The sequence below is a fragment of the Antechinus flavipes genome, chromosome 1 (genome assembly GCF_016432865.1).
Source record: "Antechinus flavipes isolate AdamAnt ecotype Samford, QLD, Australia chromosome 1, AdamAnt_v2, whole genome shotgun sequence".
Classification (NCBI taxonomy): Eukaryota; Metazoa; Chordata; class Mammalia; order Dasyuromorphia; family Dasyuridae; genus Antechinus; species Antechinus flavipes.
In genome coordinates, this window is record NC_067398.1 from 437,244,108 (window position 1) to 437,256,852 (window position 12,745).

General features: G+C 34.6%; 1 protein-coding gene across 2 annotated transcripts in view; it reads left to right on the top strand.

Moving 5' to 3' along the window:
* Positions 1-299: 299 nt before the first annotated feature.
* SNX16 (sorting nexin 16) overlaps positions 300-12,745 on the top strand; it is a 36,354-nt gene continuing 23,908 nt past the window's right edge. The window contains exons 1-4 of one of the 2 annotated variants that reach the window (XM_051969979.1): positions 300-2,648; positions 3,901-4,366; positions 9,579-9,665; positions 12,047-12,195. In XM_051969979.1, the coding sequence (XP_051825939.1) occupies positions 3,992-4,366; positions 9,579-9,665; positions 12,047-12,195 (611 nt within the window). In that variant the 5' untranslated portion in view covers positions 300-2,648; positions 3,901-3,991. The remainder of the gene's footprint in view (positions 2,649-3,900; positions 4,367-9,578; positions 9,666-12,046; positions 12,196-12,745) is intronic. The other variant, XM_051969978.1, reaches the window with a different exon arrangement.

Genomic DNA, 12,745 nt, shown 5'->3' on the forward strand with positions numbered 1-12,745 from the left:
ATATTAGGCAGCAGACACTCAAGCTAGAAGTTCTGGGGCAGAACTCTAAGGCATGGTCTCTGTTTTGATGTAGGCATGATGCAGAAAAATGCTTCAATTTTGTCCTCTAGATGACAAGTAAATTAAACATTGTTGGGAACTTATAAACTAAGGTTTTGAGTAGATAAGACTCACAGAGGGTCTTGATAATAAGATCCATGTACAATTTAGGGTTAGTCCTACATGCTATCTGGGATCCACATCCAAGTTGGAGAGAGTTACACCAAATACTTTATTAGGCCAATGTAAAAAGTGAGAGACCTCCCCCCCACCCTACCCCATTCCATCCCTGGCCCCCACTGCATTTAAGATTTTTGCCTCAGCAGTAAACTGTTCCTTCTTGATGAGGATCAGATTCAGAACAGAAATTCCCCTAATTGACTTTGCTACATTTTTAAAGATGAAATGATTCATGCAAGTTAAATGCTTTTTGGCAGAGTGCTTATTGTTATCAAAAGTTTTCCTATCTTTCTGCATCAGACCCATAAACTGTTTTTTGAATTTGTTTCCCGTTTCTGTTCAGGTGATCAGTAATATACTTCAATGTTACTTATGCTTCTCCTTCTGATGATTTTCACCTGTTCATCACCATACTTCCACTCTCACTCAATCCCTTTTCGACTTCCAGTTATAACTTTTTATCTTTTTTACAGTGGAACTTTGCCCTCTCTACTCTGTCCAATCTTTTCTTTTGACCCCTCCAGAACTATCCAGTTCTTTCATGTATCTCATTGCACCAAGTCTCAGCAAGATCCATGCAATCAAAATTTGTCTTCAAATGCAAGTTCACTTTGTCTCTTGGTCCTTATTTGGTGAAGGTGTGGATTTTATAAATGCCTTCTTTCTTGGATTTCTGTCTCCTGTGAATTTGTGAGCATTTCTAACTGTTCTTTCTACACTACTAACTCTGTGCCATCCAGCTTTGTTTGTGGTTAAAGGTAGGTGATTTTCTCCATACACCTTTCTCAAAATCCTTGCTGAAAGGATTTTCAGGACTACAGTAAAATACATTCTTATCGGCATTTTTAACATCACCCTTTTAGGAGCTTGTCATTCCTGTCAATTGGGTCTTGATCCAGAAATGCACCTTCTTCAGACACACCTTCTTAATAGGTACCTCCCATTTAAAGTCTGCAAAGCACTTTATACACACTAATCCCATTTGATACTCACAACAGCCGGATGAGTAGGTACTACAGATATTACTCCCATTTTATAGATGAGGAAATAGGCTTAGGGACATTTAGTGGATTACCTATAGTCAGATGGCTAGTCAATATTGGTCATGGGATTCTTAGCTTGAAGTGTTCTAAATGTACAGATTTCAACAAAATGCAAACAGAAAAACAAAAAATAACTAATATATTGAAATGACTATAACTATCCTTTTTTCTTTCCACTTCTGCCATGGACTTAAAAGTGAATGAACATAGGGCATCACCATCTAGATGTCTCGTATTTAGCCCGTTTAAAATAAGAGTCCAAAATAGAGAATTAAATTTCTCCAAAATCTGCTCCCTTTGACTTATTTTTATTAAGAGCACTATCATAGTTGCCCACGTGAAAAACCTTGGTATTGTCTTGAACACTTCTGACTCAGCTCTGATATCCCCATCAATCATTTAAGGCTCATTGATTCTCCCTCCACAATATTTCTCATGGCCTCTTCCCCGCTCACATCTTGATTTCCACTAGAAGTTTCTTGCCTATGAGCTTCATATTGCTTCCAAACTAGCTGAATGCCATCCGCCAGGGTAGACTTGTGAGTGGGAAGGGTAGCCCTGGCTAACATCCTCGGTCCTAAGTCGTTTATATCATATACACCCACCCACTCCCAGCCAAAAAGAAAGTCATTAAAGCAGACTAGGTCGGACAGAAATACGACTCCCGCGATGTTACATGGCATCTTGGGAACTGTAGTCTTCCGGTCGCCTACAACGGCGATTTGGGACTTGCAGTCTTCGCCTCCTTGAGACTCTAGGTCATAAAAACAAACGTTGAGTCGAGAGACGTTAGGCTCCTCCCACGACAGACCCAGCTCCAGCTGTTTTCCTCTCAGGCCACGACCCGCCCCTCGAACGTAGCGTCACTACAGCGAGTGGCGGCTCCAGCTCCTGGGGGCTCCCTCTGCTGTCCTATCCCCGCCAGCCCGGGGCTGCGGCTGCTGGAAAGAGGGAGAAAGCGGCGCGGGGGCCGGGCTGAGGGTCACGTGAAGCCGCTCGGGCAGAGAGCCGCTCGGAACTCGTTTAACGGTAGTGGAGAAGAAACAGCGCGGCCCTCTGAGGTACGGAGCGGGGAAGGAAGAGAAAAGCGGGAGCGCCGCACCTGTTCTCCCCCCTTCAGCCGTTGGCCACGGGCTAGGCCGTTACTGCAATAGCCCATCGCTCTTGGCACCACGTGGGAGAGAGGGGAAGCCGTGTGTGAGGCCGGGGCGGCCCGAGCTCGCGCCACTGTTCGGAATCCTGCCCCGGACTAGCCGTGCTCGCGACTTGCGTGGTCTCGGAAGGGCGGGTTCTTTTGCCTCACTCTGCCGCCTCCCAAGTGTGGACCCATTGCCCCCGCCTGCCTCCATCCGGGTGTGCCCTCAGCCCGGGTTCACCTGCCCCGAGGTGCGACCAGAGAAGATCCCCGGGTTTACTGTTTATTCCGACGTTTGCTGACCTGGCATTTGTCCCTCCCCCGCATACACACACCCCTGGTCATGTCCACTCCCTGACCCCGCCTGCCTCAGTTTTCTTAGGTGGGCAGGTGGTGTTACGATCTCCTGCTATGGCTCGTTTGATTTGAGTTTTTATTTTCTTAGTTGCCTAGTATGTGATTCAGCAGCTCCTGTGGGCGGGTTTTAGAAGATTGAGAAGGTAGCCTAGGAGCTGGAGAGAGGAAGAAAATGGAGGGGGAGGGGGGGCCGTAATTCTAGTCTTGATTGTGGTAGGGTTGGAGATCAGATATCTAATAACTTGACGTATTTAAAGTGTTTTGCAATCTTTTTAAAAGCCTATGTAAATGCCAATTATTGTTACGTCCCTCTTCTTTCCTCCCTGCCCCCCGCCCCTCGCTCCGGACTGTAAGCTACTTGGAAATAGGACCTGTATTTTTGCCTTTTTTTTTTTTTTAAATTTCCCGAACCCTTCGGACTACACCTGGTTCACTGTAGGCACTTAATAAATGCTAGCAAGTTCTGCTGGTTTGGGGTTGTTACCTTGAATAGTTTCAGACTGCAAGCATCTATATAGTTTTAAGATGTATTACCTAATCTATGGTATTCTATTATTCATATGATTACTTAATTACTTTATTATTCCACAAATTGAAAGGTAAACATTTGGGCTTCTCATTTTCCCCATTTGAGAGTCTGCTGGTACCTGTGAAAACAGCACTAAAAAAAGTAAAAATAATATTGATAGTATTCATGAACGTGTATTGAGTCCCAGCAGTTTGGTACAAAGCTATCAATAGGGAAAATAAAAACTTGATGGAAAGAATTTATAATATTTAGTATAAAGAAATTTACATATTGTTTCTGTTTCTTAAGTTAAATAAGGTAAAAATGTCAGTAGCCTAAAATGAACAGTGAAGTCTCAAAAGGACAATATACACCCATAGGGGAGTGGAAAAGGGAGAAATTATTTGTATTTGCTTTGCCTTTTGAAATAATTTTGGCCTTACGTATATGAGTAAGATCTTACATTTATATAATATTATGAACCTAGTCTTACATAGAAGCAGAACGTAATTTTAGAAGATATAATCCCCTAGCAGATCGACTGTAATAATCAATGTGTTGTTTTTATGAAAGTAACAGACCTTTACAAATTATTGTTTACCTGTTAATTTTTCCATATATATTTCTGTCATTTCTAGACATTGAATTCTTGAGAAGAAAACAATGGCACCTATATTACTTTAACTGGTTACAAAAATTGTTAGATTTGCTTCAGTGTTTCTGAAGAGGATGGCAACTCCTTATGTCCCTGTGCCTATTCCAGTAGCAAATTCTTCTTCAAATTTTACCACAAACAGAAGCCAAAGAAGTTCTTCTTTTGGGAGTATTTCAACAAGTTCAAATTCTTCTAAAGGCCAACCAGAAGACTCTAATGTGAATAGTTACAAAAAGACAACAATGCCAGATCAAATGGACAGCAATTCATCCATCTGTAGCAGCCCCCTTATTAGGACTAAATTTACAGGTATAGAATCTTCCATTGAATATTCTACTAGGCCAGTGGAAAATGAAGAACAAAGTTCAGAATCTGTGAATTGGGAAGAAAGACCCTCTACACCTACTATACTGGGTTATGAGGTGATGGAAGAAAGGGCTAAATTTACTGTAAGTATTGAGAATACTTGAGAAAAAAGAGGGGGAAGTGAATTGGAACATAAAAATCCCCAAAATATTTTCATTTGGCTACCTATTTTATTTTCCCAATATTATAAAGTTTATTTATAGGTATAGATTCAAAAGGACAATTATCCCAGTACTTTAAATGAATTATTACAAAGTCGTGTTATAATCAGCTGTCTACTTTTAGAAATTAATTTTCACCAAATATAGTATGTATTCTTCTAGATGGGTATATGAACTAGATTTGTTGATTTTCTGTTTGTCCTTGGTTTCATTGAATGTCTTAGATGCATAATTTTACTAATATGAGTACTTTGTCTATTTGGTACAAATCACATCCTCTCCTTGATTTCCCATAATGCACTTTTCCATAAATCTTTTACAAAGTAATCACCCAACATACTAGAAGTTTTCTTCTGGTTTTTGTAATATTTCATGATTACCAAGGCTGCTATCAAGCTATTATCCTTCACTTTTACTATGGAATCAACCCAATTATTTTTTGGTCTTATGTGTGAGGATAATTTTGATGCCCCTATTCAATTTGATCAATATCTACTAATTCATTGTCGTTTAATGAGCATCAGTCATCATACTAGTGAATGAAGTAGAATTGGATTAAATTTGAATAGGTTCTGATAGTTCATAAGGGATTGTTAAATGCCATTTTTTTCCTCATTCAAGTTCATGGATCCCTTGAACTTAATACCAGGTTAAGAATTCCTAGTATCGAGGTCAAAAATCTTTTAATTCTTACCTCAAATATAATCATAAGCTAATTCAGAAACATTAATGTTCTTAATCTTTAAAAAGTATTATTCTGACTACTTCTCTTAACACTTGACTGCCATCACCATAGAGCTTAAAGAGAGCTTCTTGGATCGAATCTACTACCAAGTGATTTCTGATTAGGACTTTGGTTTGATTTATATTTGTAAAAAAAAATGAAATCCTTCCATATGCTGTTTGTAAAAGTGAAATGAAAGGATGAGATAAGGAAAAAATGGCTAATGCATCTAGATTTGACAGTGAAAAGAGTGCTGGCTTTGAAATCTGGAGAACATGAGTTCAAAACAGAGGTTGGACACTTATTAACTAAGTGACCCTGGGAAAGTCATTTGATCTAGTTTGCCTCAGTTCCTTACCTGTAAAATGAGCTGGAGAAGGAAATGGCAGATCCAGTATCTTTGCCAAAAAAAACCTCTCAAATGAGGTCATAAAGAGTGGGACACAACTAAACACAAACACACTTCAGAAAACACTGGACTTTCTAGTTCCATCTCTTTAACTGTATTTGATATGGCCAAATAGTTTATAGTTATTTTCCATTTGTGCAATGAAATATTACCCTACCTTTTTAAGGTGTTGTGAAATCAAGTAAGAGCACCATTGAAAGGGAATGAGGTAAAGAAAAAGACTGCAAAAGTATCTTAGGCATTACAGAAGAAATTTTCAACTTTTGTACTGTTGAGTTGTATCACCAAAAGTTAATTTAAACCAACTGGCCGAGATTTCTTTTTGGTGAGAAAGACTTGCATCATTAGCAGTCTACACTGGCCTGTCCCATATGATTGTTGTGAGGACAAATGAAATAATTAAGATGACAACAGTTTGAGAAAATTAAATATGATTAAAAATTATATGATCAAATCAATTTATGAATTTCCTCTGATGAAAATCACAACTCATCTATGTCTATGCTCTACTTCTGTCACTTTTAAATCTGCATTTCTCTGGGCATTTTGCCCAGAGCACTGGAGACTTTCCTCTGTTTTATGTCAACTGATTCATCATGTAGAAAAGTGTCCCATTTTCATTTGTGTAACATTCGTGTTCATGGTCTAAAGTGTTTTGTTACCATCTCTCTCACGTTCAGCCATAGGATAAAGTAGCTCTCTTTATCCTATGGCTGAACGTGAGAGAGATGATAATAAAACACTTAGAAGGCTACTTAGAACTAGGGTCTTCTCTACACTATCAGGTATTTTCTAATTAGGACTTTTGTTAGATTTATATTTATATAAAAATGAAATCATTATATAGGTAAAAATGAAATGAAAGAATTAGATAAGGAAATAGAAATGGTTAGTAAAATAATGTCTCAATATTATTTTTACACATGTAAAGACTCTGACTAGGAAAATACGAAGTTCAAAGCTTCATTGTTTAACTCTTTTTTCTCCTGTTTCTAGCATTTGGTTCTCTCCCATACCTCTTTTTCTAATTTTGGCAGTAGAAATTGGACGTCTGTCCTAGATCTCACCTTGCTGGTGGTATCATGTTATTTTTTTAACCTGATGTCTATGGACTTTTTTTTTTAATGTTTTGCTAGCTATTTCAGAATAATTTTTTAAAGTTATGTGTGTTTTATCTTATTCACTTCAAAACATTCTAAAAAGGGGTTCAAAGGCTTTAACCTATCAAAGGTATCCACAACACAATAAAAGATTAAGAATTCTTGCTCTAACCCATTGTGTTAAAAATGCTGCATGTAACTTTTGTTGACCTTTTCCTCAAACTTATGCTTGTAGTCCTTGACAAAAACGCAGAATTCATGAAAAGCATTTTAAAGAGAATATATATCAACCAAACATTTTCACTACCCATTCATTAGAGCCTGATACTGCAATAAAGCTCTCCAGTTAGATATGAGCTAAGTATTTGAAAAGAACACTGTCAAGGAAGAGAGTAAAGCAGTAGGGGGAAAACCAAAACTAAAAATTTGTTGACACAATATTACAAAGAATTAATATTAAATTGTGGTAAATGATTTAAAAGCTTGAAGCAGCTTTGAGAAGCATAAATAATATTTACTTGGTAAGGAATAAAAGTTCAACTCTTGGCTCTTTTGCTGCTCAAAAACATTTGAGTGCTTGAAATCTGAAGATCTCATAGTGCTACATTAGAAGATGCAAAAGAAATGAAAATTATAAATCTCTACAGGCAAACTCTTGCCTTCTGTTTGAGAGTGCTTTCAATTTTAATTCTTTGATGAATATATTTTGAATATCCCTAATATATTGCTCTGCTGTGGAAGTAACCCTAGGAGTTGAAAAGTTTTAATATCTGGTTACTGCCCCTAACAAGCTCATAATTTAGTTGACCGGATAGTAACACAGATTAAGAAAGGCACTGTGGAATAATAGTAAGAGCCACTGACTCACAGTCTAGAGAAACCTGCTAGATTTGTTGGTAGATTTTTGATTCATCACAACTATTCCAGAAACAATTTAAAATTACACAAAATAACAAAACTAATCTATACAAATGGTGTCAAATGCAAAATGTATCTGCACATAAGGAACCCTGCAGGGCACATTGATTTATTTAAAATATTGTGTATCTTTTATTGTATTTTTGTTTGTTTTATTAAATGTTTCTCAGTTATATTTTAATCTTATTTGGACAGTACTTAGGGGTGTTGCTAGCCCTTTGGTTCAGGGATTCCACTGCTAAAATATGCTACAAAGAGACAGTTTAAAAAAAAAAAAAAAAGACTTCATATTGAACATATATATGGAGAGAGAGAGAGAGAGAGAGAGAGAGAACGCAGCATTTTTGGTGGAAGTAATGAAAATAAAGTAGATCCCCATTGATTAGAGAATGGCTAAGCAAAATATAGAAACAGAAGCAAAAAGACCTATATGAACTGATGCAAAATGAAGCAGAACCAAGATAATATATAGAAACCAATATGCTTTCCATTTACGTTGATAGAAATAATGTAAACAGAGACTGCCACAGTAAACAAAACAAATGTTGCAAAATTATAAGGAACTAGTATTACCTCAAAGGAAATATAAGAAAACACTTCCTTCCATTCCGCTGCAGAGGCAGGTGGTCCACAAGTGTTAAACATTGCTTATGATGTCAAATTTTTTTGAGGTATTGATAAGTTTTGCTCTCTCTTTTTTTTTTTTATCTAATTCATTTTTTTAAAATACATAGGGGAGAAGAAGATACGGGGGATAGCTTACGTGAAAAGGATACAAGGGGAAACCTAGGTGATCCATAAAAACTAAAACTATCAATAAAAATGTATTTTTTTAAAATTTATCTTTCAAAAGAAAGGAACTTCATAATGGAAGGGAAGAGACAGAATTAACTTTTTGTATCTGTAAGATGACTGGATTACTAGTGCAAAATAAAGGATTCTGTATTTGACAACAGATTTAGGGAACAGAATTTTTTTCTATATTCATGTAATAGAAAAGCTGTGCTTTTTTGTTTAAAAAAAGATTTATCTTAAATACTAATTCTTCACATTCTGCTTGTAAATTTGATTTTTACTTTACTTGATGAAATATGTTGCCTTCCATTAGTCAGGTTTTAATACTTAACATAAATTGCTATTTTGAACATTCAAAATAATAATTTAATAAATATACTTTGTTTCCCAGGTTTATTTCTTTAATAGTATTTTTCCCCAAAATATATATTTATAGATAGTTTTCAACATACATTTTTGTAAAACTTTATGTTCCAAATTTTTCTCCTTCCCTCTCTTACCCACACCTCTCTCCCCAAGACAGCAAGCAATCTAATACAGTTAAACATGCAGTTCTTTTAAACATATTTCCACATTTGTTGTGTTGTACAAGAAAAATCAGATCAAAAGAGGAAAAAAACATGAGAAAGAACACAACAAAAGGGTGAAAATACTGTGCTTTTATCCACATTTAGTCTCCATAGTTCTCTCTCTGGATCAGATGGTATTTCCCATTTCAAGGTTTATTTTAAATATTAAAATGTATTTTTGAAAACTTTGGTGTTCAGAAAATTGAAAGAATATTTCAGAGCTGCTCCAACTATCATTAGTTTTTTTAATCATTAATTTTAAATGTTATTGATCTAAAATAATATTCACATAGCTAGAGAGTTCACTATTAATAGTTTTGAGCTAAATTGATCTTAAGTTTTCCTTTTTATTTTTGTCTCTTTATTAACTTATAGGAAATATTGAAACAGTTAATTGATGGCAGTTAATATTATGATATATAGAAGCTAGATGGTTTCAGAACCAGGACTAATACACAGTTTTCTCCTCACATTGCATACCAAAATTTTCTATTAATTTTGAAAACAAACTAAACCTTAGCTTTAATATTTTATACTTTGAAATATATCTTTTCTAGTATGCTTCTTTTAATCTTTCTACTTAAAATTTTCATATTTTTTCATGTGCTTTTATGTACAGGTATATAAAGTTCTAATTAGAAGAAGTCCTGAGGAAAGCTGGGTAGTTTTCAGAAGATATACAGATTTCTCTAGACTGAATGACAAAGTAAGTAATTTGAATTGCTGTCTCCTGAAACTAACTTTTAAGTTGTTAATTGTATTGTCATTTCTTTAGTTTATTTTTATATTTCTTTTTAATGCTAATAAGCAAATTCTAGTTAGTCCTTTGCTCTGGAAAACAAATTTTGGCTGCAATCATATTATGCAAAAGCTCCTTTTTGTCTTTGATAAATAATGATACTACATATTTTATATATTTTGTTCCCACTGATTGTTGGTTTATTACTTCACTTTCACCAAAATTTTATGGCACTAGAGGCATACTAGAATTGTCCAAAATGATACAATTTTAAGAACAACTGGCTTTTTTTTTCACCCACTCTTATATTCAAACAATGGACAAGTATAGATTACTTAATGCTGAGCACTAATGGAGACTGTACTCCTGAAAAAAAATTTCCTCACAATTGAAATCTTATAGGAGCCTTAATAGCTGAGAGCAGCCTTTATTTCCTGATTTCATATATACTACCATATGTAGTCGGAACCATTTTTTCCCAATCCAATTTTTCACTTACTCCCTAAAACACTTAAAGTTACTTGGAAGTTAGCTTTTAAGGACGAAGAAAAATATTTATCAGAATTTCTGGATCATTTAAAAAATTGACAATTAGATTTTAGCTGCAAGAAAAAATTTTATTACTGACTTTATTTCATATGACTACTTCTATATTCTTCAAAATATAAGAGAAAAGATGTTTTGAATACCAGATTATTTTAGAATACCAGAAGCACTTGGACTAAGTCTTTTGTTAACATTCCTCTCTGAATGTATTTTAACAATGGTATTAAAATAAATCAGGTGTGTCCTAAAGGAAATATTTAGTGTTTTTGAAATAACATCTGTTCTTTGTGAAATTTCATTATGTTTCTGAGTTTCAATAGCATTTAAAAAGACTGTTGAGTTATGAAGATTGAGGAGTGACAAAGTAATTTTTTCATAACTAGAATTAATAATATGGAATTGAAATTTTAATCCTGAGCTTTCTTACATAGTTGTAATAATTTTATTTAATCATAACTTGATTTTTTTTAAAAAGGCCCATTTGAAAGCCATTTGCTCTTTTCATATATATTGCCCATTTCCTTTCCATGGCTTACCCATTATTAAATGTTTACCCTTTTATCTCTATCCAAATAATTTAATCTTCATTGTTAGAATACTTTTAATCCTGAGCAAATTCAGGTTTCCAAAGAATTTTAAAGCCATTTGAATAAAGATTTTATAACTTAAAGCAGCAAAAACCACTTTTTTCCTACCAACTAGATAATGATTCAGCTGCCCATCTTTTTTCTTATATAGCATCATTTTGACTGCTAGTGATTTTAAAGAGCTCCATATAACTCCTAAAGAGATAGGGGATTTCTATTTTGGTTCAATTGGCCACACGTCAAAAAAAAGTCCTGCTTTTCCTCTAATTTGTATACCTAGCACTGTGCTAGCCTCTTTAAAAGATAATGAACTTATGTCAGACTTGACTCTTACCTCCAGGAAACAATGTTGCATAAACAATATGTTAACATGATAAGAAACCTCAAATAAGATGAAAAAAACAAAACTGTGTGGGGTAGAGTAATTCAGACTTAAGTAGGAATTGGAGATCAGAATAGAGAAGTTTAGAGGAGAGGAAGTTAGAAATTCTATATTTGAAGTATCTACATATTTAAATTTTTTAACACTGAGATAATAAAACTAATCCTAATTTCCTTTTGTTACTTTGTGACTATAGTTTTCTAATTCATTGTAGGAACTTATATGAATGGGTGCATTCCTCACACATTTGCTCAGCATATGTGATTAAATAAAAATCTATTTAGTAAGAAAATTTGCATATGTGCTATGTGTCAGAATTTGACACATAGCACATATTTGACAGAAAATATGATAAAGCACAAACTGTCTAATATACAAAATCTAGCCTTTTCATAGATTTAGAACTGGAAGGGACCATCCTCTCATTGTCCAGATAAAGAAATCAAGGTATGGGGAGCGTTAGTGATTTTTCCAATTTTGTACAAAATTGGGATGAGATTTGAATTCCCATATTCTCTGATTTGAGAACCAGTACTCCTTTTCATTATATCATGCTGCTTATAAAATTTTCTTAACATTATATATTCAGATCTTTATGTCCTGTCACTTTTCTTCATTTTGGTTCCAAGAATTTTTGCTATGAAGTCCTTACTAATATAAACTATTAATATTAAATACATTGTGACTATCACGAGTAACAAAAGACTTTGTATTTTTAATTTTATAATTGAGTGTATTCAGTGATCTGTCAAGGATTAGTCCATATTTATTGAAACTTTAAGGTCATATTAAATTTTAGCTTTTTTGGGGGCTGACTTTTATTCTTTTTTCAGTTAAAAGAAATGTTTCCAGGCTTTCGACTAGCTCTTCCACCAAAACGCTGGTTCAAGGATAATTACAATGCCGATTTCTTAGAAGATAGGCAATTGGGACTTCAAGCATTCCTACAGAATTTAGTTGCTCACAAAGACATTGCTAACTGGTAAGTAACTTCTTAAAAAGACAAAGTTTATTAAAAGCATTCTAATATCCAGAAATACCTGAAAGGCTAAATCAAGGAATTTTCTTTTTTTAATTAATTGTTTTTGTTGTTGTTGTTGTTTTTAATTAAATCTTTTTATTTATAAAACATATGCATGGGTAATTTTTCCAACATTGACCCTCACAGAACCTTTTGTTCCAAATTTTTCTCTCCTTCTCTCACCCCCTTTCCTAGCTGGCAGGTAATCCAATATATGTTAAATATGTTAAAATATATGTTAAATTCAATATATGTATACATATTTATACAATTATCATGCTGCACACGAAAAATCAGATCAAGAAGGAAGAAAAAGAAAAACTGAGAAAGAAAACAAAATGCAAGCAAATAACAGAGAGAGTAAGCATGCTATGTTGTGTTCCACACTCTGTTCCCATTCTTTCTCTGGGTATAGATGGCTCTCTTTATCACTGGACAAGTGGAACTGGTTTGAATTATCTCATTGTTGAAGAGAACCACATCCATCAGAATTAATCATTGTATAGTTTTT